The sequence below is a fragment of the Remersonia thermophila genome, chromosome 4, assembly GCF_042764415.1.
Source record: "Remersonia thermophila strain ATCC 22073 chromosome 4, whole genome shotgun sequence".
In the NCBI taxonomy this organism is placed as follows: Eukaryota; Fungi; Ascomycota; class Sordariomycetes; order Sordariales; family Chaetomiaceae; genus Remersonia; species Remersonia thermophila.
This window is the reverse complement of record NC_092220.1, coordinates 2,270,261-2,295,199: the sequence shown is the minus strand read 5'-3', so window position 1 is coordinate 2,295,199 and position 24,939 is coordinate 2,270,261. Positions and strand designations below refer to the sequence as shown.

General features: G+C 59.8%; 9 protein-coding genes across 9 annotated transcripts; 5 read left to right on the top strand and 4 right to left on the bottom strand.

Moving 5' to 3' along the window:
- Positions 1–206: 206 nt before the first annotated feature.
- Positions 207–4,539, bottom strand: VTJ83DRAFT_4789 (uncharacterized protein; the record flags this gene model as incomplete). The annotated part of the gene is made up of 7 exons (XM_071011316.1): positions 207–2,080; positions 2,141–2,454; positions 2,533–2,562; positions 2,611–2,701; positions 2,777–3,038; positions 3,113–4,243; positions 4,306–4,539. The coding sequence occupies 7 exons, from the start codon at positions 4,537–4,539 to the stop codon at positions 207–209; spliced, it is 3,936 nt and encodes a 1,311-aa protein (XP_070866239.1).
- Positions 4,540–6,084: 1,545 nt separating this feature from the next.
- VTJ83DRAFT_4788 (uncharacterized protein) lies at positions 6,085–7,594 on the top strand (the record flags this gene model as incomplete). The annotated part of the gene is made up of 3 exons (XM_071011315.1): positions 6,085–6,256; positions 6,327–6,458; positions 6,519–7,594. 3 exons carry the CDS (start codon positions 6,085–6,087, stop codon positions 7,592–7,594), a joined length of 1,380 nt encoding a protein of 459 aa, XP_070866238.1.
- A 391-nt stretch (positions 7,595–7,985) lies between these two features.
- VTJ83DRAFT_4787 (uncharacterized protein) lies at positions 7,986–10,152 on the bottom strand (the record flags this gene model as incomplete). Its single annotated transcript, XM_071011314.1, has 3 exons — positions 7,986–9,140; positions 9,199–9,593; positions 9,663–10,152. The coding sequence occupies 3 exons, from the start codon at positions 10,150–10,152 to the stop codon at positions 7,986–7,988; spliced, it is 2,040 nt and encodes a 679-aa protein (XP_070866237.1).
- Positions 10,153–11,349: 1,197 nt separating this feature from the next.
- Positions 11,350–12,200, top strand: VTJ83DRAFT_4786 (uncharacterized protein; the record flags this gene model as incomplete). The annotated part of the gene is made up of 4 exons (XM_071011313.1): positions 11,350–11,361; positions 11,607–11,879; positions 11,945–12,074; positions 12,136–12,200. The coding sequence occupies 4 exons, from the start codon at positions 11,350–11,352 to the stop codon at positions 12,198–12,200; spliced, it is 480 nt and encodes a 159-aa protein (XP_070866236.1).
- A 682-nt stretch (positions 12,201–12,882) lies between these two features.
- VTJ83DRAFT_4785 (uncharacterized protein) lies at positions 12,883–14,868 on the top strand (the record flags this gene model as incomplete). Its single annotated transcript, XM_071011312.1, has 5 exons — positions 12,883–12,999; positions 13,067–13,666; positions 13,743–13,953; positions 14,007–14,387; positions 14,456–14,868. 5 exons carry the CDS (start codon positions 12,883–12,885, stop codon positions 14,866–14,868), a joined length of 1,722 nt encoding a protein of 573 aa, XP_070866235.1.
- A 37-nt stretch (positions 14,869–14,905) lies between these two features.
- On the top strand, positions 14,906–15,966 carry VTJ83DRAFT_4784 (uncharacterized protein; the record flags this gene model as incomplete). The annotated part of the gene is made up of 5 exons (XM_071011311.1): positions 14,906–14,989; positions 15,050–15,224; positions 15,320–15,507; positions 15,694–15,804; positions 15,880–15,966. 5 exons carry the CDS (start codon positions 14,906–14,908, stop codon positions 15,964–15,966), a joined length of 645 nt encoding a protein of 214 aa, XP_070866234.1.
- A 563-nt stretch (positions 15,967–16,529) lies between these two features.
- Positions 16,530–17,624, top strand: VTJ83DRAFT_4783 (uncharacterized protein; the record flags this gene model as incomplete). Its single annotated transcript, XM_071011310.1, has 3 exons — positions 16,530–16,574; positions 16,670–17,087; positions 17,227–17,624. The coding sequence occupies 3 exons, from the start codon at positions 16,530–16,532 to the stop codon at positions 17,622–17,624; spliced, it is 861 nt and encodes a 286-aa protein (XP_070866233.1).
- A 352-nt stretch (positions 17,625–17,976) lies between these two features.
- On the bottom strand, positions 17,977–18,858 carry VTJ83DRAFT_4782 (uncharacterized protein; the record flags this gene model as incomplete). The annotated part of the gene is made up of 3 exons (XM_071011309.1): positions 17,977–18,263; positions 18,370–18,415; positions 18,580–18,858. 3 exons carry the CDS (start codon positions 18,856–18,858, stop codon positions 17,977–17,979), a joined length of 612 nt encoding a protein of 203 aa, XP_070866232.1.
- Positions 18,859–20,887: 2,029 nt separating this feature from the next.
- VTJ83DRAFT_4781 (uncharacterized protein) lies at positions 20,888–22,815 on the bottom strand (the record flags this gene model as incomplete). Its single annotated transcript, XM_071011308.1, has 5 exons — positions 20,888–20,926; positions 20,991–21,274; positions 21,361–22,325; positions 22,427–22,577; positions 22,659–22,815. The coding sequence occupies 5 exons, from the start codon at positions 22,813–22,815 to the stop codon at positions 20,888–20,890; spliced, it is 1,596 nt and encodes a 531-aa protein (XP_070866231.1).
- Between the last annotated feature and the right edge of the window lie 2,124 nt (positions 22,816–24,939).

Below are 24,939 nucleotides of genomic sequence, written 5' to 3'. Positions count from 1 at the left end.
CTGCTACGGGTGTCACGGGACGGTTCGTGACATCCGGATCAAGGCTTTCTCCGGCACGCCGCACGTCGTTCAACGGGCTTTGGCCAGCCTAGCTTGAAGCCTTCCCCCATCGAAACTTCACGGGCCAAGGAGGCGACGTCGTCCTCCATTACCATGTGACTGCCTCAGCGCCTCCACCTTCCTTACCCTGTCGCTGGACCCTCCCGTCAAAACGCCGGCGACAAGTAGTACTCCAGGACATCATACGCCAGCCGGAAGTACTCTCCATAATCCCCCTCCACCACCTTCATGCCGGCTGTATGCCTGCCCCCGTCCAGCTGTCCCAACAGCTCCACCAATCTCTCCCTCTGCGTGGGCCTGGCCAGCAACTGCTCCAGCGTCCTCGCGTCGAGGCACCTCTTCAGAATATCCCCGTCAACATGCATCTCGAGGCATCCGTCCATCCTCGGCTCCGGATCCTCCTCCATCTCCGCCGCCCTCCCCTCATCGCGCCCCAGGGCTCCGCGGAACGGACACACGGTCCTATCCGCCAGCGCCAGGTTCTGCAAGAACCGCAACAGCCGCCACGCTGGGACGGACAGCAAAGTGAACTCGCGCATCGATCCGTCCAGCGCCACGCCCAGGATCTCGGCGTCATCCTTGGTGGCCTTGATCCGGCCGTAGCGCGGCTGAGGCTGGCCGTCCGCGTCCGCCCCGTCGCGCCTCCTCCAGCGCTCCCACACGCTTCTGGTCCGCCCCGTGCGGAACCGCCTGACCGCGCACGGCAGCTCCGCCTCGAACACCACCTCGCACTCGCGCTCGGCCGCTTGCCAGGGAACCCAGCAGCCGAGGACGCTGCCCTCGCGGTCGGCGACGAGAACGACCGACTCGCTGCTGGAGTCGCCGCGCGGGCTCGGTATGGTGACCTCGAGGAAGTCGACCCCGTTGCGCTTCCAGGGGTCAACATGCCTCAGTTCGGTTCTGGGGCTCTCCGGGTCGGCCGGGTCGATATGGTCGAGGGCGACGAGGGAGTCGCGAGCTGTCAAGGCCAAGAGTTTGGTGGCGTTGGTCGAGGTGGTGACGACGTCGCCGTCGCGGGGGTCTTTGGTGCTGACGAGGCCCGGGTGTGTGAGGCGCAGGCCCACCGCGGGGGAGTCCAGCAAGAAGCTTTTCAGCAGCTTGAGGCGCTTCTCGGCCAGCTCGAGCGATTCCCAGACGAGCGTGCTGCTCTGGCAGTAGACGATTCCCTCGTCGTAGCCGAGAGCGGAAAAGATGGGCGCCTGAGCGATCTGGCCTTGACGGCGGAATTGCGTCCAGTAGCGGTACTGAAGATCGTTGTCCTCTGTTGCTGGGATCTTCTCTGCAGAGACCACGATCAGGCGGCCGCCCTGGGTGGTGACGAGGATGAAGTTCCAGAGCTTTCCGTCTTTCTTGCAGTTCCACTCGGCCAGACACAAGATCCGGTCGTCCGGGTGGCCCAGGCCGTTGATGTTGGGTTGGCGCGTCTTGGTTTTGTCCACCGGCTGGCCAACCTCTTTGCCTGTGTCCGGGCGAATGAAGGCCAGCTTTGTGCCAGCAGTGCCAGACATGCCGACGACGAGACATGGGAGGTACTGACAGTACATTACTCGGTTGACTGGGCTGCTGACAGAGCTGACCCGGGGGACAAGCCCGGGTTCCTCGTCCAGCTCGGCAAGCAGCAACCTCGGGCCTGAGATCATCAGGATGGAAGCGGCGTCGTCTTCCGTTGCGACGTCTACAGCCGTTGCGAAGTGTACCGGCGGCGAGACGTCTCCCGGCTGGCTTGCGTCCACCGGCCAGACGCGATGGATGGCACCAGGCTTGGTGAGCTGGTTCCACGAGTCGAAGCGTATTGAAATCAGAGCGTTATCGCATGTAGCGAGAACCGTTGGGCTCACAGCTCCAGCACGGTGGCTGTAGCGGAGATTCACAGCCATAGCCCCGAGCCTCTCGTGGCTGATGGACATGCCATCGCTGCCTTCCGTTACCACGATCATGTCTCCGCTTCGGGTTCCCACGAGGATGGTTTTGCCAACCATCACAACACTCTCGATGCCCTCAATTGCGGAGGCAGGATGACCTGTGCAACGTTAACAACGGGCAAACAGCGGGTCAGAAGTTGAAAAGGATGGAGCGTTACCATCGATCAAGTCAACCAATCTGAGTCTGGTGGTGGGCTGCCGCAGCGACCCGATGCCTAACAGAGACCTTGTGCCTTGACGAATTCCAGCCAGCAGGGTGTAATCCGGCCCAAGGGCAAGGCAGGTTACTTCACCATCAACATCGATGGCTCGCATGGGCGTGAAGGCGAGCAGGGACCGGTCCACCTTGAACACGTGGATTCGGAACTGTGAGCCCGTATGTGATGAGACGGCGACACAGTCCTCGGCGACGCAGGCGTCTAGGACTGTGGCGTTGGAGAGGCCTTCAAGGTCTTGTAATGGATACGATGCGCTGCATCCCATGTTAATGAACGCGTAAGTTCTAACCGTTTTCCTCGGGGGTTGCACCGTCTGGGGCTTCTCTACTTACGACCGATGCTCAGCCGCGATGACGATCATTCTGGACGTTACTTGTATGGTCATGCCGGCAGAATGCATCAACGCCAACGTCGTTGACTCCAAATCAAACGGTATCCGGCCAGGAGCCACCACATCGGCGCTGGAAAAGTCACGAGGCACCATCAAGGCCGTAGTGACATCTGGAAGGGATATCAGGAGCAGATAACCGTGGAGGTCAGGCTTACGAACCTCGAGCAACCAAGCCTGTTTCATACCAGGCCCGTAGTCGACATCCAGACCGATGTTCGCTCTCAGGCCGTATCTGTACTCGGTAACAGCTCCTTGCGTCCCATCTCCGGGACCGCCCACGAAGATACGGCCCGGACTCTGATGCCTGGGCCGTTGCCACAGGGTGGTAGAGTCGTTTGGTCGAGGCTCTTGCTGACGTCGCGAAGAGCCGTCGGTGATGGCAAAGTCGACGGCTGTTGTTGCGACGGATATCACCCCGAGAAACTCGGTTGGTTGCCGCGGGGGGATCTGTCAAGGGCAGGATAACGTCCTGTCAGTACGGCCGCGGTATGGCATGGCATGTTGGAGGGGCGATCACTCACTCTCCAGTAGCCCCCAGGACCAGACTCGCTCGCTAGGAAGAGCACATCGGTGCTGTTGTCAAAAGCACAAGCGAAGGCGGTGGAGATGTTGCAGGGGAAGGGCTGGAGAAAGGTGCTGCGGCTGATGTTGCTGTCCTCGTCGGCTTCCAGAAAAGCAACGACGCCATCCTCCCGTGCGAGGTAGATACAGTCGTGGCTTTTGCCATAACTGGGAAGGCGGAACGGGCTGGCCCAGGCCGTCCACAGCGAATGCTTGTGTCGTCCTCGGCGACGGTCGGTCTGCGGTGCGGGCTGCAGAGAGACGAGCTGGAACTTTGGCGGACCATGCAGGCACTCGGTGCATACGGCCATCTTGTCCTCGGTTATGGCGAGAAAGGCAGATTGAACCCGTAGAGGGATGATCAACAGCGGTAGCCGGAACTCATCGGGCATCCGATGGCTCCTCCTCTCCATGGAAAAGACCGTTGCGAGGTTGTCGCCGAGCTCCCACTCGTAAATGACCGTTTTTGACTTTCCACCTTTGACGAGCACAATGAGAAGAATGATGTGATGGTCGTCTCCGGGTCGAGGATACAGGAACGTGATCTTGTGAATCACACCTCGGACATTTAGGAGGCGGACGGAGCGGACAGCCCGCACGCGCTCGCCACTGAGATACCTGTCGTTCATGTCGTCGTACGAGGCGAGCTCGTAGACGCAGAAACAATCCATGGGGCCTGCTAGCACCGCGTAGCGTGAGCTGGGGTCGACGGCCAGGTGGAAGCCGAGCCTCAGGTGATCGGGAGCTGACGTGCGGGACGCCGTCACCCAGGCCGGCTTGCCGTCGACGCCCGACGTGAGAAACAGAACTACGATCTCGCCGCTTTCCAGGGCCACCATCAGCATTTGCGGCGGGAGCGGAGTGACCTCGTGGGATCGGCCCGCCTGGGAGAAGCTGAAGAGTCCTTCTCGAGCCTCCTCCATCTTGATGCGAGGCTCAGATGAGGAGCCGATCAGGGAATCGTCACTGAGCTCCGGGATGGCCGGCGAACCGACGACGCAAGCATTTCGAATCCGCGATCCAAAGTCATTCTTCCTGACCACATTCCGCAGGCGCCCGTTTCGCAGCTCGCATATTTGGATAAAGTGGTCCTGGCTCAGAGTTAGCTCACATGGGTATCCGAGCTTGACACCTGGCGAGGGGCCTAACGTACCCCGACGAAAGCGAGGTCATTGTGGCTCGGAGACCGGAGTCTGACGGACAGAATCTGGTGGGCGCGGTTGCTCTCAACGACAGTTCGAGTGAGGATTCCGCAGCATGGAGGTTCCAGAGGGTCGCTTCTGGCGAACTCTTTCTGGTCGTTGGCCTGGCCTTTCAGGACGGTACGCAGATCTACCGTTTCGGTGACCCAGGCGCCGTCCCGGAACACGTTTGTCTGAAACGCCATTGGTTCGAGAAGGTGAGGCAAGCGAAGCTCTCGAGAGAAGAAAGCGGGCTCTCAAAGGACAAGCGAGGATGGGTGCCGAACTCCGGGGGATGGGAGGATAACCTCTCCGTCGATGCTGGGCCACGCCTGTTGGGTGTAAGGAATGAAAGATGAAGGCCAGAAGGTCTTTTTTTTTTCCCCTTCTTCTTTGCCAAACCACGGGACATTCAAGACCCGTAGCCAGCCAGCGCAGTTGGAAGTACAGCTTCGCTCAAGTCCCAACACACAACGTTGACCCCAGGGCAGCCTCGGCCTGTCCTTCTCATACGTCTGCGACCGCTAGCTAAGGTGCGTTGAGAGGATGAAAGCCGAAGCCAACAGGGCGAAGTGCAAGTCGGGTTGGACGGAAGCCACTCGACCTGGGCTTTCAATGGGAGGGAGGAGAGCACGGCCCAGCCGTATGAGACCGGGGGGATGAGATAGGTAGTCAGGTCGGGAGAAGACCACCACTCGGAAGAGACGAAGACGACGTTGGAAGTGAAGAAGACAGATGAGGAAAAAGAGGGGAGGTTTGTGGACTATCCCGTTCTCCCTCCACACAACCGTTCCTATCCTGAATGGTCCCACGAGTTTACCGTTGGCATCGGCTCAGAAGGGACGCCAACGCAAGCAAACGATGACGATGCTGGAAGCGGCCTTGGGCGCGGGGCATGTGAGGCTCCTGCTGCGTAGAGCTCCATCGTAACGCCCTGTAACGTTACGGTACTACCGTAAGGTACCTTGCAAGTGGTAGACCACCGCACCGCTGAGCACACCCGCCCACGCTGTTTTGTTACACTTTCGAGGAGAAACGATGCATGCCAGCCCGCACTCTGCATCCAAAAAAAAGGAAAAAAAAAGAAAAGAAAAGGAAAAAAAAAAAAAAAAAACGGGAATCACGCCTTTCATGTTGAATCTTGTGCCTATCAGATATATAAAATACCTGGGTGGAATGCGGCTGAGATGTTGAAAGAGGGTCCCCGAATGGTCTTCCCTGCCCGAGAGAATAACCTAGGTACCTAAGGTACCTAGGTGGTTGGCATGTAATTACGGTACAAGACCGCGTCCAGTGGATCACATTGCGGGAACCTTGCTGCCCTTCAGCGCGCCCGAGCGACAGGCAGGAAACCCCTAGGCCTCTGATGCATAGCACCCAACACCATCTTTAGCAATCTCACAGGACACGGCTTTGTTTCCCCTCACAGGCATCATCGAGCAGACCAGAGGTTTGAAGCAGCGTTTGCCAGAAACTTATTCACAGGACGCCACAGATGCGCTTCACATCTCAAGATCCTACGTCTTCCGGCGACTCCAACGTGTCCGTGCCAAATTAGGTCGGGAACAGTAGACACGCGGCCGAGGCAGAGGGGCTTCGAGACGCAGTCTCAACCTTCACCAGCCCGGCTGGTCAACGCAGCCGGGGTGGTCCCACGGTGTTAGCAAAGACAAGCCCACGAGAAGTCACCAGAAGCGGCGGTGCGTCTACAGCAGGCACTCCGGGGATTCTCACCGGGGTTCTACGCCGCCATGGTCGAACTCAGCCCGCCCAGCCCGTCCGGCGAAAAGCCGGCCGTTGACAACAGGGATGGAAAGCAAGAAGCCATCCTGGAGGCATGCAAGAACAGAGATCTGGAGGCTCTGAGGGAATTGGCCGAGTTGCCCGGCGGCTTCCTGACCGACACGCTACGAGAGCAAGCATGTAAGTCTGTCTGTTGTCAGGGTTGTCAGGGCGAACCTGAACAGGCGCTCATTGATGTCCTCTATCCAAGGGCCCATCCTGCTGGGACTGTCGCCAACCGATCTCAAGAGGGAACAGCCCTCCTGGAAGACGCTCCCCCGCCACGGAGACGAGGACCAAGTCCAACTCGACGTCAACCGGGCCTTCACCTACTATCCCCATGGTACGCAACCCCACCCTTTATCCCCCATCTCATGACCATCAGCCGCTCACCGCGCCGCAGACCAAACCGAAGCCCAACTCGCACACACCAAATCCCTTCTCTCGGATCTCATCGTCGCCCTCCTCCGCACCCGCCCCTACCTCTGCTACTTCCAAGGCTACCACGACATCGCCCAAGTCCTCCTCCTTACCCTTCCGCCTCATCTCCGCCTCCCCGCCCTCACCCGCCTCTCGCTCTTCCACATCCGCGACTTCATGCTCCCTTCCCTATCGCCCGCCATCTCCCAGCTCCGCCTCATCCCCGAGATCCTGCGCCTTGCCGACCCGCCGCTCTACCGCCACCTCGCGGGGCTCGAGCCCTTCTTCGCCCTGTCCGGCACGCTGACCATGTACGCGCACGACGTCCCCTCGCGGGCGGCCATCGTTCGTCTGTTCGACGCCCTGCTCGCGAGGGAGCCCGTGTTTTCGGTCTACCTGTTCGCGGCCATCGTGCGGGCGAGGCGGGAAGAGCTGTTCGAGACGTCGGCGGACGACACGGACATGCTGCACTTCCTCCTGTCCAAGCTGCCGACCTCGCTCGACATCGATGGCCTCATCGCTCAGGCGGCAAGGCTCAGGAGGGAGGTGCCCCCGGAGAGGCTGAAGGCGTGGAGGAAGGGGATCTCGAGGTGGAGCGTGCTGAAGACGGAGCGGTTCCGCCCTGCTCAGCGCCGCCGCCGCCGCCGCCGCAGCAGCAGCAGCACCACCACCTCCACCTCCACCACCTCCACTACTGTTGCCGCTGCTGTGTCGGATCAGGATGAGAAACGATCCCTCGGCTCCGACCCCGACGGCGACCCATCCCCAGAGCCGGCCCTCGACCCGGAACCCGTCCCCCTCTCCCTCGCCCGCCAATGGTTCGACCGCCACGTGGCTGAGCTACAAAGCCACGAGCGGCGGGAAAAGATGCGAAAGTGGCTGCACCAGCACAGGCGTCCAGCAGGTCTGGGCCTGGTCGGGGTTGCGGTGCTGGTGGGCGTGGTGGCCGTGTTGGTTCAGCACCAGCAGCAGCGGGGAGCAACAGGGTTGCCGGGCCCGTTGGCGGCAGGGTTGGGCTATGTCTCGCGGTTGGTGGCCGGGTGGTGGTCGCGGCGGTAGATGGCTTAGACATTCATTGAGCGGGGCTAGATGGCGGTCTCATTGCGGGAGCAGGCGAGATGTGACGCGTCTTGTGATAGATAACTCGAGCCCAAGTCATCTCGGCATTGTGCTTGCATGGTCTTTCGGTGGGCACCAGCGATGCTAGACGCAGGTTGATGAAGTTGGCCACCTGGGTTGGGATGGATCGGATTTAGCATATAGAAAACTCGGTCTTTGTCTCTATATCTGCAGAGCCCTGGAAGAGTGGATAAGTTGAGTTGCTCGCCCTGTATCCCACCCCCTCCCGTAACATATCATTATCCTGTCGTTGTGAAATCAATCGCTAGAAAGACTACGCCGCCCATGTACTCGGCCTTTTGATCTCTCTCTCTCTCTCTCTCTCCATCGGCTAGACAACCTCCTGATAGCTCGCCTTCAGCTCCTCAAAATGCGCCTGCTCATCCTCCGCCAGCTTCCCCATAGCATCGCTAATAATGGTCAAGATCAAGCTATAGTTGTTATACAAAAACCGATCCCTTTTTCGCTTATCCGGCCCAAACGACGCCTGGGCCGCCTTGGCCAAGAAGCCCTCCACCTCGTTCCTCAGCCGCCTCAAGCTCGCCGCCACCGGCTCATCATCCCCTCCCGCATCGGCGCTCAAGACGAGAACCCCATGCAGCAGCTGCCCAAACCGCTGCGTCACCACGTGCGGCGCAGCCGAGGCCGCTCGCGCCGTCGCCGCCGAAGGCGCCTTGGTCGGCAGCGCCGCGGCCAGGGCCTTCACCGATTCGGTATGCGCGTCCATGATGCTCTGCAGCCTCGGCCAGAGCGCCATGGCGGTGCCGTTGATGTAGCCATCGGCGGCAGGGACGCGGCGGCGCTGCAGCTCAAAGGCGAGGCGCTGGTTGAGGCGGACGCACAACAGCACGCCGAGCGAGTCGTACGTGTCGGCGACGAGCTGCTTGGTCAGGGCATGCCCGAGGGCAAAGGTCGGGTCGAAGATGTAGTTGAAGTGGCGCGCGATGGTCGCGAAGGAGAGGGAGGGGGTGAAAAAGGCGGCGAGGAACGAGTACTCGGCCGTGGCGTTGTCGATGAGGGCGATGTTGAAGTTGCGGAAGGGGACTTCGAGGTAGTGGGTGGAGGTGTCTTCTTCGGCGAGGTAGGACGAGATGGCGGGCTGGTGGGCTGCGCGGAGCACGTCGACGCGCCGGCCGAGGTTGAAGGCGTCATGCGGCGCGCCGCCGGCCCGGCTGGACCCAGACAGCACCGTGGCGCGCCGGGAGGTGTCCTCGTGCCCGAGCACGTCGTTTTTGTCGAGGATGTGGAGCCTGAGCTTTTCGAGCGCTTTCTGGTACCGCGTGAACTGGTTCAGGTAGTACCACCGCATGGTGTTGAGGTAGGCCTGGCAGATCTCGCCCGCGAGCACCGGCTGGTGGCGGTGGAGGAAGGCGTAGAGGTCCTTGAACTTGAGAAAGTTTTGTTGCTGGATGATCTGGGCGTTGATGTTGGGCGAGCGGAGGGCCTTGATCTGCGCGACGAGGAAGTCCCGGATTCTTTCGACGGCCTGGCTCATGTCAGCGGATTTGTCCCAAGGCACGCGCGCCGCGAGGCCTTCCCCCCACCTTGAGAACCAGCTTCTCCAGCAAGGGCCCGACATCCGCCAATGCCTTGGTCTCGGTCTGCTGCGCATTCTTCTTGTGGGCCGTCGCACGCCTGTCCACCTCGGCCAAGATCTTCGCCCACGCCTCGTCGATGTGGCCGTCGGAGATCTTGGACACGACCATGGGCGACACGCTGAGCTCCTCCACCACGGGCGCCAGCGCCCTCTCGACGGCCTTCCTGTTCTCCAGGCGCACGTTGAGGGCGGTGGACCGGGCTTGCAGGGTCTCGATGTCGGCCGACACGGCGGCCAGGTCGTCGCGGAAGCTGGTGAGGTTGGACTCGACGGAGCTGAGTATGTCGTCACATGCTCGGATGGACCGGTGGAGCTCTTCGTATTTGGCTTTATCTCGTTCGTCTATTTGCAGGCTACCATGAGTACATGATGAGGAAGCGCAAGCCGCAGCACGGGCTTGGGGCGACCTACAATCCTCTACGGTCTGCGGCCTGTGCGTGTCCGCCGGCGCGGCCTCCTCCTCGCTGGCGAGCTCGCGCAATGACAGGCCGCCAAAGTCAAACTCGGCCTCTAAATCATCCGCCGTGATCCTCCTCGCCTGGCCGCCGTCTCCCGGTGTCGAGGGCGCCGGTGGTTGGCCGTCCGCCAGAGTCCCGAGGATCCTAGCCAGGACGGCTTCCGGGTCAGGGGCATCCCCAGCCGCGGTGGTGGACTGTTTCAATCCGGAGCCATTGGCCCGCTTGGACATGCCCAGCAGCGACGACGACGACGACGAGTCGTTCGAGACCAACGACAGCGACGACGCCCTCTTCACCAGGCCTGGCCGCTGCGACGTGAGATAGGGGCCGCGAACGCTCGAGGTCCGGCGCGGCAGCGGTGACTGGGTCCGGCTCTGGCTGGTGCTGTTGGACAGCGGCGGCGTGGCTCCCGGAGGCGGTGCGCCAAACCGGTCGAGCCACATGACGAGATGGGTCAGCGCGCGTCGCTGTCTTGATGCTCGAGTCGATACATCCGGGTTGGGCTGTCGTCTCGTCGAGTACTCGAGCGAGGGGAACGTGTGAGAGGTCCTGCTGGCCCTGACGCTGACCTGGCCTTGGCTGCTCTTTGGGCCTTGTCTGCTACGTTGACGCGCTGGCGGAACGGGCGCCGTGTCCGAAACGTGGAGGTCGCACTCAGCTCGGAAGGCTGACAAGGACCCACGCCAAGTCCCGGCCGGCCGGTCCCTGATTGGCTCGTCTGGGGCAGCTCTTCAGCGTGCCCTTGGTGGGGCCCACATCGGCGCAGCAAGCAGGTGGGGTTGATGCAAGCGCAGCGAAGCGGGCAGAGGCGCAAACATTCACACAGATCACACACAGTCTGACGCTGCTTCACAAATTTCCGCCCAAATTCATGCCTTTCCCTATGCTTGAGCCAAGACAGCGGTGAGCTGCTATCTCCCCTACGTTCCATAGAGAACTAGCCATAGCCACGACGGCCGTATCGGGAACCAAAGTATAGGTGGTGGCGAATCCCCTTCATGGACGTTCTTGTTTGCGTCTCTTGCGCTCACTTGGAGTCGCGTGTAAGTCGATGATGATGCGGAGCGCAGCGCCGCACAGGCACTTTACGGTCCGGTCTTGATTCCACCTGCGAACTCCCTGTCGATGATGTGTGGATTTCTTGTTTGAAAGACGCAATGCAATGCAAGGGCACCGAGGTGGCCGTTCTAAGTTGAGAGGTTGGAGATGGAGGACGATGATGAAGGATTCAAACTGATCATGACGGGAGGGGGTCTCACCCTGAAGTCTGGGCAAAAGGAAGAATGGGGCCAGATCACGAGCCCCCAATGGCCCAAGAGACAAATCAGACCGACCAAAACATGTGGTTCAACTGGTCCAAGCGGTTGGAAGGCAAGGCAGGCACGGTCAACCACCCCGGTGCCTGAGGAGGGGCTAACGTTGAGTTTTGGCGGGGAACCTGGAACCCGCTGCCACTTTTTTTTTCACTGCCCAGGGTGGCTCAAAACCACAATTTTCCTCCCTCCGTTCCCCTCCCCAATCCTGCACCCTTTCCAACCCTCTCTCCTCCATCCTTTGGACCATTTCGGCATCTTCTTGGGCATCCGCCTCCGCAGCCTCTTTCTCCGACAAACTTACCATCCTTCCCAGATACCTTCAAAATGGCTGACGAGGTACGTGACCCTCCTCTCTCTCTGCTTCTTGTTGCGTTTTCCATTGCGGCCGACCAGCGGCCACCCCGCACTGCGTGGCGCAAGCCCCGCGATGGTCCCCCCCCCTCAAGATGGCGCAAAGTGCTGCTTTTCACCACTGCGATGGTTCTCCGCCATCGTTTCAACAGCGCATTCGAGCTCTTTGATGTTTTGATGTCTTTTGCATCTGGTTTCCAGTGCCGCCCAACTGACATGATGCGCTACAGCACCACGACTTCGAGCACGAGGGCGCTGCCGATGCCGGCGCCTCGGCCACCTACCCCATGCAGTGCTCTGCTCTGCGGAAGAACGGCTTTGTCGTGATCAAGGGCCGCCCTTGCAAGATTGTCGACATGTCCACCTCGAAGACCGGCAAGCACGGTCACGCCAAGGTCCATCTCGTGGCCCTCGACATCTTCACGGGCAAGAAGCTTGAGGAACTCTGCCCCTCTACCCACAACATGAACGTCCCCGTCGTCAAGCGCAGCGAATACACCCTGGTGAGTACCCTTCCTGCAGGTTGTTCGCTTTGTGGACCCGGTTGCTGATCCGAGGCACCTTACAGATCGACATCTCGGACGACGGCTTCCTCAGCCTGATGACTGCCGATGGTGACACCAAGCACGACGTTAAGGTGCCTGACGGTGACCTTGGTGCTAGGATTCAGTCCCTGTTCCGCGAGGATAAGGAGCTCTGTAAGTTTTCTACATCCAGGAGCGATGGCGTCTGTCCGTCCTTTGTCTAACAACACCGCAGTGATCACCGTTCAGACGGCCATGGAAGAGGAGGCTGCCATTGATGTCAAGGAGAGCAACAAATAAATGGGTGCAGCCTGAGGAAAGCATGGGAGGGAGGAGTCGGTACTGGAATGACCCGATTCCAGTCCGGCGGCAACCAGGAACAACTGCTGCTGCCGCCGCTGCTGCTGCCGGCGGTGGTTCTTTTGGTTCTGGCTCGATGAAATATATCGGTCGGTGGTGTGGTTTTGGCTGCTCAGGTTTCGCCACAAGCCTGGGCACCTGGCAGACAAGGGCTGTCTAGGCGCTTTTCCGGGCCTTATGCCGTCTCATGGGAAATGCCCACGTTGCTTTCATGCATCAATGCGTTTCTCCATTCCAGGGCCATCTACGAGTTCTGTGATTGCGTGGGCTTGTGAGTGACTTGATGCGAGATGAATAAAAAGTTCAATCCAAAGCCGTGTAAGGAGGTGGCATGTTATGCGTACAGCATGGTAGTTTTGGTTGGGAGCATCAACCGTCTGTTCTGGGACCCGTTTTTAGGACTGATCAATGTCATGAGAAGGCATGGTGCATCGCAGGGGAAAAAACACATACCCAACCAAGGTCTGTTTGTCCTGCCACCAAGCGACAGGAATGTGGGGCTGAGCACCTTGGTGGTGACGGCTTCTGAGTGTGAAGGCAACAGGAAGCTTGGATGTCTCATCTCACTGTGAAAATCTTAGTCTCGTCGTCCAACCCGTGAAACCGTGCCAAAATCAGCAACATGGCGCCGCGCCGCCACCACCGCTTCCCCCACGGCGAGAGGTGCTCAGAATGCCCTGCCAGGCGATGGTATCTCGAAAACGGTCGTCGGTACTGCGAGAACGGACACCAAGTCGAGGTAGGTCACGTCGCTCCCAAAAGCTCCGGTGGCAAAACTCTCGCATGCTGACTCGCTCCGCCTCCAGGGCTACGTCCAATTTGACGTCGACGAAGACGACAACTTTGGCAAACAAGGCCGCGTTGCCCGCAAGAAAAAAGAGCAGCGGACCCGCGAGGCGAAACACCTGACCGGTGACGCCGCGAGGGAGCTGTACCTTGAGTGCCTGCAGCTCCTGCTGAGGAAGCAGGTCCTGTGGCTCGTTCGGAGAAAGGGTCTGCACCCGGAGCTCGAGAGCGTGTGTCGCGACCTCTGGAGGTTGAGGGTGAGGCGGTTTCCGGGGATTGCGAGGGATCGGGACCGGAGGGAGAAGGATAAGGATGGGGATGGGGGGGCTGGCGCCGGAGGGAAGAAGAAGGGGGAAGGGCCGGCGGGGCTGGTGATGTTTAGCTCGCAGGCCGGAGCGGCGAAGAAGGAGGGGAGCGGGGAGGAGGACGCCGGCGATGCGTCGGAGACGGGCGCGTGGAAGAGGAAGAGCAAGAGCTGGGCTGGTGAGGTGTGGTCGTTGCCGAGCGCGTTGGACACGCTGGCGCTGGTGTACCTGGGGTGCGTGATGCGGCAGGAGCCGGTAAGGATTGGGGATGTGTGGCGGTGGGCAAGGAATGGGCTGATGCCTTTCCTGGCCGCGGTAGGTGGACACCCGGAGACATCGGCTGGGAATCGTTCGTGGGTACGGCTGGCTAACTGGTCATTGAGGCTGGCAGATCAACTACGTTCCCAAGGAGTGGAGCGACAGGCTCCCCGGATGGGCTCACCATGCGCTGTTGACGAGGTATGCCAGGTTCCACGGCGGTGAGCTGCATAGAGCGGTTATGGACTTGATGCTCGGCTACGAGGAGAACCACGGACTGGTGTTTCCTGCGATACCGACGCCGCCGACGCTATTTCTCTATGTTCGGGACATGGCGCTTCCCCGTAAGCTTGACCCTTCCCAGCAAGCCGGAACGATCCTGACACGTCGTCCACAGCGGAAATCCATCTTATGGCGCAAAGGATATGCAGCCTGCTCGACCTCCGGTTCTCGTTTCCCACACGAGGCTCGAGGCCGAAACGGTACAAGCTTCTCGACATCCCAGAAGTCCTGCTAGTGGCGGCTCTTGTGGTAGCGACAAAGTACAACTTCCCGCTTGACGGCGTTGAGCGGCTTCCCAGGGACGAGGCCGATCCCCTTTGCCTTCAGATGGACTGGGCCGCGTGGGAGTCGGAGTTTGCGCCACGACCGATCAAGAAGCCGGGTATCTTGCAGTACGAGCACATGGACCCGCAAGAGATATGGTCCATGGACAAGCGGGATATCAACGAGCTCCTGAACTGGTTTCAGGAGACGCAGGTTGACAAGAACCCGAGGGGTACTACCACTTCGTTTTGGTCAAACAAACACTTGCTTGCGCAGAGAGGCCCTAACATTCTCCCACAGACGAGACCGAGCTTGACCGCCTGTTTCCCCTCGAGAGCATCCCCCCACTCCAACCAATCCCCGAGATGACGCAAGAGGAGCTGGAGACAAGAGCACGCAGAGTTTTGGCCACCATGAAGAGCGTCCGTCCGCGGGCGGGGGACGGTCACAGGCGGTTGGGATCGGAATACAGGCGTTACCAAGTGGTCGAGGAACTGGAGGGGACCGTGAAGAGGTTTTACGAGGTGGCAGCTGAGACGGCCGGTATGTCGGTGCGAGATTTGGTCAAAGCCGTCTACCGTCTCGAGCAGCGGCTGCTTAACTGGCAGCGGGAGGAGAAGAAGCGGCTTCAGGAGGAGGAGGAGGAGGAGGAGGACGAGGACGAGGACGAGGACGACAATGCTGGTCAAGGCAGTGTTCTCGTTGTAACGTAATTTTCAAGGATGCTATGGCAGCCTGTTAAATATCATGATGCCACGAAACCAAGAAATCAAGAAAAAAAAGCAATGCTCTGATGTCCATCCAAATCCTTTCGCAAGAGTTTATGAGCTTGATGTCATCGACGAGCACATCATCCTGACGATTCGGGGCGAGAAACGCAGGGAAGAGGGTTAGGGTTGGAGTTTCACAGTGTGGAGCGTTGAGGCACTGTCTGTCCGATTTCTCGCCTCAAAATTCTGGCTAGAAACCCTAGCCCAGCCGCGCCATTCTAACCCCCACCAAAATTTCCGGCTTCCTGCGAAGTTTCCCCGTCATCACCACCAGCGAAGTCGACGGAAATTGGTCAAGAGTAAGCCATTCGCCTCCACACACGGCTGCGCCGACGCTATCAGCCGTACGAAGAGATCAAGATGCGCTGACACGCATTCTTTTCCCAACCAACAGTGCAGATCTTCGTCAAGACCCTCACGGGCAAGACCATCACCCTCGAGGTCGAGTCCTCGGATACTATCGACAATGTCAAGTCGAAGATCCAGGACAAGGAGGGCATCCCCCCCGACCAGCAGCGCCTGATCTTTGCCGGCAAGCAGCTCGAGGACGGCCGCACCCTTTCTGACTACAACATCCAGAAGGTCAGTTGGACCCGGACGACGAGATGAACAGACCCCGGAGGCTGGAGACAGCAGGAGGCGCCGAGCCAGCACGAGGAGGGATCCAAGGAGGCCCTGGAGACGGGTCATGGCTGTTTCTGCGGTCTTTGGGCCCGGGGTCTGCTCCGGAGCTGCATGCTGGAGCGGTGCTAACATTTGGGCCAACAGGAGTCGACCCTCCACCTCGTCCTGCGCCTGCGCGGTGGTATCATTGAGCCCTCGCTCAAGGCCCTCGCCTCCAAGTTCAACTGCGAGAAGATGATCTGCCGCAAGTGCTACGTAAGGCAGCCCCCGGGAGCGATGCGACGCACGAGGTGCTGGGGAACCCCCAAATGCTAACCTGCTCACCCACAGGCCCGTCTCCCGCCCCGTGCCACCAACTGCAGGAAGCGCAAGTGCGGCCACAGCAACCAGCTCCGCCCCAAGAAGAAGCTCAAATAAACGATGGTTGTTCTCTCTCCGGTCATGGGTCGTCTGGCGTCTTTTTCGGTTTTCTCGGCATTGCATGCATGGTTCTGCAAGGATTGGCAGGAGGGGGATACGGCACATTTCTGGCTGTACATCCGGATGAGACCATAGCTTTAAGACTCCTGACCATCCCACGGCTGGTGACGATGATGAGAATGAAGGATGATGAGTGACTGGCCTTTGCGCTGAAACTGTGATCTCTCTCTCTTGTTGCCCATGACGGTCACGTGATTCGGACCTGTTGGATGCGAGCGGTGGCGGGGCTTGGCTAGGTAGTTACCACATCCCGTCCTCCATGCGACTTACGACGCATCCGATGTGGGTCCAAGTTCAACTGGGGACACGACAGCTTGTTGGAAGCTCTCTTTCTCTCTGCCTGTCAACGAGGGAGAAGAAGCACAACGGTTCCCTATCTCGAATCAGCCACAGCTTAACATCGCCTGGTCGGGACACGGACGCGTGCAAGCGAACCCAATCGTTCTCCGGCCGTTCCGGTTCCAGCTGCATCTTCCCGCTCTCCGCAAACCACCATTACCATGTCAAGATCAGGATACGACGCCGTCGTAGACGTCGACGATGAGGTTCGTCTCCCGTGGGCCCTGTCCATCCGTAGCTCATCCCACATCTCCCCAAGCCTCTCCGGCTAACCGCACCCCCCCCCCCCCCCCATCTCCAGGGCGACCTCGGCCACACCGACCTCCAAGAAGACCTCGAATTCCACAACTCCAACTTCAGCGAGACCAACACCCGGGGCGCCGGCAAGAACACCTCATCTACCCTCCCTCTCCCGGCAACAGCCGGATCATCGTCCGGCGGTGGTAGCGGCTCCGGGGGAGGGAAGCGCTACCTCTGGTCGCTCTCCTTCTACGCGCAGTTCTTCGACGTGGACACAACCTCGGTGCTGCAGCGATGCTGGGCGGCGCTGTACCCGCGCGCGAACTTTCTGGACGTGCTCGAGGGGAACCCCGACCTGTACGGTCCGTTTTGGATTGCGACGACGGTGGTGTTGATCTTGTTTTTGGGCGGGACGATCAGCGGCTACATGGCGAGGGAAGGGAGGGGCACGTTTGCGTACGATTTTCGGTTGCTGAGCGGTACGTCTTCCCTCCTCCCCTTCCTCTTCCCTCTCCCCACCCCCTCTCCGCTGGTTGGCTTGAGAGGGAAGGGAGAGGGGCTGGCTTGTGCTCTGGTGGGTGAAGCGCGATGCTGACCGCATTGGGTGTTCCGTCGCAGGCGCCGCCGGTCTGATCTACGGCTACACCTTTGTGATTCCCGTCGTGCTGTACCTTGCGCTGCGCTACTTTGGGTCCGAAAGCGCCAACCTGCTCGAGTGCTGGGCGCTGTACGGCTACAACAACCTGATCTGGATCCCCGTGGCCCTGGTGAGCTGGTCGCCCATCGCCATCCTCAACTGGGTGTTCGTCGGCGTGGGGTTCGGCCTCTCGGTCGCGTTCCTGCTTCGCAACTTGTACCCCGTCCTGAGCGCCACGGACCGCCAGACCAGCAAGATCCTGCTGATCCTGGTGGTGGCGCTGCACTTTGGTCTGGCGGTGGCTATCAAGGTGCTCTTCTTCGCGCATGGTAGCCCGGCTAAGAAGGACGGTTCGGGGAAGCCGGGCAGGCTCTTGTAAGGAGCAGAGGGAGAAAAGGTTTTTCACGCGGCAGGTTGGGGGCATCCGTCACGTCATGTAACTCTATGCTAGGGAGTGGGAGGACGAGCGGGCACCACATTCGGCGTTAGGGGGGGCTTTCTCGTGTATTTTTCTTTTCTTCCTCCCTCAGTTCATGGTATGCTATGGAGACAACGGTATCATGCTTCGTCATCAACAGCACGGCCGCCGCGGCTACAAAATGACCGATATGTGCCATTCCCCAGGCGAGAAATCTTCCCTTTCTCGACCGCCACCATGCAAGCAAGCTTCTTGCTGCACGACTTCCCCTCCATTCGTGCCCCCCCCCCCCCCGGATTCATACTCCAGGAAATCACTTTTCGACCTCACCCCCTTTCTCAACCCACTCCAACCAGCTCCCCGGGTATTCACCCACCTTGGTCCACCCCGCATCACGCGCCAGCCCTGCCGCGGCGCGGCAACGCACGCCCGCGCGACAATAAAACACAACCTCGGCGTCGCGTGGTGGGCGAGCCCTTCCGAAGCGATCCTCAAACTCGGCGTCGGTGATGTGGAAGCTGTCGGCGGCCGAGGTGATGGGAATGTTGACTGCGCCGGGGATCTTGCCGGTCTCCTGGAGCTCATGGGGTTCGCGGACGTCTGCGTGTGGGAGGGGAGGAGGGGCCGGAGTTAGTTGTGGCTTGGGCACATCGATAGAGAGAAAGAGACGAGAGAGGGCCCCGTCGCGAGCTAGATGGGCACGTACCAACTAGGACAACAGACTTGTCCGGGGAAGCGGCGAGTTTTCGGACCTGATAGCGGGGGGGAACGCCATCGATCGTTAGCCCTGCTGTTGTATCCTCGGGGAACACGCGCTCGGGCTTGAGCTTGAGCCTGAGCCGTGCAAATCGCATTGCAGTCGGGAAATCCGGGCAACGAGAAACCGAAAACCGCACAAGGGACCGTAGCGACATACCGCCTCAAAATCCCAAATCTTGCTGGGCTTCTCCGCCGACTCGGTCGAGTAGCATGCCCGCCTCGCGACAGCCGTCGCACATCTCGGTGCGCGGATGGAAAGCTGCTTTTGCTGCCGACTCGGCGAGAGAAGCACCGAGGCTTCGCGGGTCTGCTGCACGCGGAGGGAGCTATACGGTCGGGAGGCAAGACGTGCTGCGGGCAACGCAGCTCGAAAGGGCAGCGGCGCCGGCGCGGACGCCCTCGTCAAGAGGCTCGTGGCGGCGCGACGGGATGCCATTGTAGGCGGTCGATCGATTTAGTAGCTAGGAGGAAAAACGCAGTTGTCGTTGAGGGGGTGGGAGGGTTGCCCTTGGTGTTGTTGAGTCTGGTACCTTGGGGAATGTAGCAGATTCGGGTCGATTGTTACGCACGGAGGAGTAACACGGCCGGCAGCGACGAACGTCATCGGTTCGGCTCGGCTTGGACTTGGATCTCGGGAAGCTCCAAACCACCCACCCAACGGCAACCACACGGAACTCGGGCGGCTCCACCCGGAAGAACGACGGGACGAGAGCCATGGCTCCGTTACATCGACTGTACTATGTATGCTCTTGGACAAAGATGGTCCATGTGCACAGGAAAGTCAGCGGCGACGTCGTCACCCTCTTGCCAACTCTTCGTTTTCGCCTTGTTGAGGTCTGCATGCTTCGGCTTCCTCTTTCTCCTTCTTTTCTCCTTCTTTTCTCCTTCTTTTCTCCTTCTTTTCCTTGGGTAATGCGGCTCGAGGCTAGGGCATTGGAAAGTCGATATACCAAAACATACGGTTGATTTATCGGCGTCAAGCTTCCTTTATTCTCCACAACCCCACACCGCTTCGATCATGATCACGATGGACGCTACACGGGGACGGGAGCTTCCATCGGGGAGCTTGCAGGGTTCCCCGGAGGCTCGTTTCAAGCCCACACGTCAATCTTGGAATGACACCCCACGATGACGGGGGGATCTTAGGGCACCATCATGGCCCCGCAGCCGAGCTCATCAAGATGAATTGGCACCCATGAAGTACTTAGCATGTCGCGGTCTGGGGCAGTGCTCAGCGACGAGCTGCCCAGGAGATGCCCTAATTGACTACTCATCCGGGATGCAAGACATGGTCCAAGGAGACAAGTGGTGGCTCCCAAGTCCAGGAAATCTCCCGCTCATGTTGTTTGTCAACCTAGGTGACGTTCTCCATCCCGCCAGACACTCTGTATGTGTAGGCTCCCACAGCGAACTTGCGCCCGCGATATGTAACTACCGGAACCGCCGGCCTTTCCCCTCCCAATGTCAGCCCTACCGGAGGAGCGCGCATGCAGTAGTCGCCGCGCCTGCCCGCCTCCAAATCCCCTCGGGGCGACGCAGCGAAAGCTACAAACGCCAATGAGCATTCGCATCCATACAAACCCGAAAAAAAGGCCATCCTCATGCCCCTCCACCATGAGCCATGAGTAAGCCGCCTTGCCTCGCGCATCCAATAACAGCGCTTCTGCAAAGAGGACATACGGACTGAGATTCGTGTATCTCGTATCCCGACGCACCGCAGCTCGGCACCCGACCCCGTTCTAGCCCAGGCCATGCAGCACAAAGCCTTCGGCAGGCCCGACGAAGGGAGGGGTAACGCGCCGAGCTCTCCGTCCTAGTGGTCTGGTTCACCTCTGCGGTGGAAAACAAGGGATCAAGTAAGCAAGCAAGCCACGGGACCTGGGATGCCCAGCGGCCCATACAAAACCAAGAAACTGGACCACGGGCCAACTTCCCTTAAGAAGTGAGCATCCCCCGCCCCTCCGCCAAGTGTCGAGGCCTCGATAACGCAGCCTGGCTCGCCTTCTTGCCCTCGGCTGCTTCTCTGTTTCCATCCATTCGCCGTCTTGTCCGCCGCTTTGCATCGTTTCATCATCATTTCATTCCAACGCAATGCGCCCGCCAGGAAGTTATGTACAGGTCGAAACATTACAAAGAGCTACAAGTCATTGATGGGCCCCGACCAAGGCATCATGACCGTTGTCCAAGCATCCCCCTCCCGTCCTCTTCTCCGGGCCGCTCCCGCCTATCGCCGAAGATCAGCCCCGTATCGCTAGCATATCTTTTTCCTGATGTCATGATGGTGCTGGGTTGAAGGAGCGGCGACGCCCAGGCCACTCGTCGGCCTGCCTCACGTACACGCAGCAGCCCGATTATGCCCTCTCGATATATCTCCCTCCCCCCCTCGGCTCAACTCCTGCGCCACGGACGTCCCATCTTCGCTCGTTCCACCAGCCGGTCATTAGCCACCCCTTGTCCTTCGCCCTCTACCACTTACGATAATTAAACGTCAACGGGCAGTCATCCTGCCATTCTCCGTCAGCATCCATCCATCGTTTCGCTCTCTAGGGCAGAAGCGGCAGGACTCACCATCGGGAAAATGGTTGCAAACACCTTGATCTCCTCCGACTTGGGCGTGGGGTGGTGCTTCCAGTCGAGCAGGAGCGACGCCTTTCCGATCATCAGAGCGAGATTGAGCTGGGCATAGTGCTGGCCGAGGCAATAGTGCGGACCCGTGCCGAAGACCAGGTAGTTCTTGGCACCCTTCACCTCGGCGTCGCCCGAGTAGTAGCGCTCCGGATCGAACACGTCCGGGTTCTCGTACACCTCGGGATCGCGAAGAGCCATGTAGGTGGTGGGAACAACCATGGAGCCTGCGTTGCGGGTCAGCATCTTCTTCTCATTGCCCCTCGCGTCCGCGTTGTCCGCGTTGTTTGCTGGTCTTGTTTGCTAGGCTTACCCTTGGGCGCAGTGTACGAGTCGGTGATGGGGAACGGCTTCTTCACGACATAAGGGACCATGAGGACGGGAGGGCGGTAGCGAAGCAGCTCGCGGACGACGGCGCGCGTGTAGGCCATCGACTCGAGCTGGTCCATGTTGATGGCGGCGTGAATGTCGCCGTTGCGGACCTTGAGGTTCTCCTCGCGCACACGGTCAAGCACGTCGGGGCGCTGGGCCATGATCTGGAACATCCAGGTGGCGGCGCTGCTGGTGGCGTCCTGCGAGGCGAAGAGGAAGGTGAAGACGGTCTGGGCGATCTCACGGTCGGTGAAGTCACGGAGAAGGTGCGTGGGCTTCTCAACCCCCTCGGTGTTGCCCGCGGCCTCGGCCTCGCGCCAGCGCTTGGACTGGATCATCTGGAGGATCCAGGCGTCCATGATGCAGTTGGGCTCGCCGCCCGCGGCCATGCGCGCCTTGCTCTTGGCGGCGCACTTGGCGAACTCGGCCAGCACCATGTCGGCGGCCTTCTTGCCGTACCACGTCTTGGTGTAGGGGATGATGATGGGGAAGTTGACGAGCTCGAGCGCCGCCGTGATGAGATAATAGTCGTCGGCGATCTTCTTGACGGCCTCGTCGGAGATGTAGTGCCCGACAAACGTGCAGCAAGACACGGCCGTGATCATCTCGCGGAAGTGCGTCATGAAGGGCACCGGCTTGCCGCCCGCCTCGCGCGTGGTGCGGACCAGGTGCTCAAAGTACCGGTTGTACACCTCCTCCTGCCCGGGCAGGTAAATCTCGAGCGCCTTACGCGTGAACAGGTTGTTGAGGCCCTTGCGGAACTCGACGTGGGCCTTGCCGTCCAGGAACACCCAGTTGTCGGCACCGAGAAGCTTGTGGGCGACGTCGACGACGCACGGCTTGACATAGGCGGGAGAGTTGAACACCTTGCGGGCCATGTCGCGAGTCGAGGCGATCACGACGAACCTGAGCACGGCATCCTCTGTCAGCGATGCGCCCTGCTTGCTCTACCCAAACCCAGCCCGACGTTGGGCCGAGCTGTCGCCTAGACACGGGGTCCAACTTACTTGTGGAAGACGGAGACGCAGCTGAGGGGACCGCTCACCCACTTGGCATAGTACTCCTCGAACTTGGGGTTGACCGACTGGAGGAAGGGCCCGATGAAGGGCATCTTCCAGGCCGGGCCCGCGATCGATCCCTTGTTCCAGATGTACACGACTGCGCGAAAACAGGAGGCTCCACGTCAGCGAAAGGGCCAGGCCGAAGCAAAACGAGGGGCGGCTTGACGGCGCGACGTACCCTGGTCATAGACGACGAGGATGGCGAGGACGGTCGCGAGGATGGTCCAGGCGCTGGCGTTGGAGACATATTCCACCAAGGATTCGATCTGGGGCGCGACATTGGCGGCGCCAAACTTGATGGTCGCCAACGGCGAGGTGGTCGCGTTTGCAGCCATTGCGCGTCGTAGTGGTGACGGTGGTCACGGTCGTTTCGGCGTGGATCTCGCTACACAAGGCTGGGTCGCCCGACTAGCCTCTGTATGGGGAGGGGGGCCGAAGACAAGGTCGAAAAGGCGCGCCGGAGAAGAGAAAAAAAAAAGAGAAGAAAAGAGGGCCTTGGCTGCGAGCAGAAAGGCGCGTTGTGGACAGCTGCCTTACACACACGCACACGTCACGCGCGCGCAGACACACATACACACGCACACACGCAGGCCTGAAGCTTGAGAAGGAGGGCCTGGGGGAGGGCGAGCAGCAGACGGGAAGGAAGAAGAAAGGGAAAAACCAAAGTGCTGCCACGGAGTCTGCGGCCCAGGGCGCAAGGATGCACTAGGTGTGGAGCGGAGTCAAACCCGGAAGCCGGGACGGAACTGTGTCGAAGAGATGCCAGAAGCCTGGAAGCTAGGTTGTGTGACCCGTCAAAGGCCGGGGTTTGCTTGGAAAGATTTGGACAGGTTCAACAATGCCAATTCTTTCCCCCCCTTGCCTGCTGCTGCCGCTGCTGCTGCTGCTGCTGCTCGGGCTCGGGCTCGGCCGGCGTGGGGCTTGCCAATCCTGTCCGCTTCTTCAGTTTGCAGCATGGCGCGTGCTTGGGAATTGGTGTCAGGTCAGTGATGCAATCAGTACCCGCTAGCCTATCAGACCGGTCATGGTCGTCTTTGTTGAAGTCGTGCCCTGGAGAGATCCAGCGACAAGGGGAGAGCGGGACGAAGCAGCCAACCGTGGCTCCGAAGGTTAATTTTTGTTTTCGTCACCGGCTTTGTTCCAACAGCTGGGGATGCGCTGCCATGCGTACCATCCCGCTGCTCAGAGAACAATCTGCTAGTGTTCTAGGTACCTTTTGCTCTCGACGCCCGTCATCCGCCACGTTTCTCTCGTGGTTGTTGTTGCCAGCGTTCCTTTTTATCCGCTCGTTGCGTTACTTCGCACACTCTTGGCGGGCCAAGGTGGAATTGACCAATCGCATGCGCAAGAATACGAAAACGAGCCCCACAACACCCCAAAAGTTTCTCGCAATGTCGACGTTCACCTCACGTTATCAACGGCTCCAAGAAACATCCACGCCGGGCTGTCTGAGACCTGCATCATGACATCCGTCCTGCATCTGTTGTGTGTTCTGCTAACCAACCCTCCCCCCCCCCCCCCCAAAAAAAAAAAAAAAATATAGGCCAACTTTGTTGTTATCCTGCAGCTCCCAACGCTTTTCTTTGAACCTCGATCTCCCCCGACCTCGAAACACCATTTGCGCGGATGGCTCGGGGTTGGCTGCCCTGCTTGTCGGGGGTTTCACGTCGCCCGAGCATGTCGGTCGTTTGCTGGGCTGATTGATAAGCGACAGCCTTTTGTTTTTTTCTCTGGTGTCTGCAGCGCAGCTCAGGGGTACATGTAAACAACTCCGCCTGCCACTCTGGGCAAGACCCACATCCATCCAACATGTCTGCCCAGAACGTTGGTGATTCGAACCATTTGTTTCTTGGTGGCTGCAATTGCGAAGTGCATGGTTGGCGCGGGGTGAGTTGCAATTTCGCATCTCGCAGCGCTTGTCCGCTTGGTGTTTGACACAACCGACGCCATGGAAGCTCGGCTCGGTTGGGTGATGGCTAGAGGAGAGACGGCGCGGGGAAACCCACCTCATCAGCCCTGATCGCCGGCTTCTAGGTTCCGCGCATTCTACTGCGATGTACTGTGTACACCACTTATGTTCGGCGACCTTCAGAAACTCGGTGGAGGAGGGAGCCGGCTCCAAGCGCCATGTCGCAACGTGCCGAAGGCTCATCTCTCTGATCAACAGTACGCGTCTCAATCCAGCAGTTGATGTTCAGAGCGAACCTTGAAAAGGAAACCCTTGGCAACATCGAAAACCCTGGCTCCAGCAGACGCCAGCGGATGTCTCCTCCACTTGCCCGTTACGGAAAATGGCACGTGCGTCTGGACGCGGCGGAGACTAGGCAAGATTCGGACTAGCGCGCCTGGCCGCAGATCTTTGAAGGAGGGCCGGTGCGCTCCAAAGTCCGACGGGCCGACGATGCACAACATCGTTCATCCTGCTCCCGTGGGATCGAATGGGGTGGGTGGGAGACCCT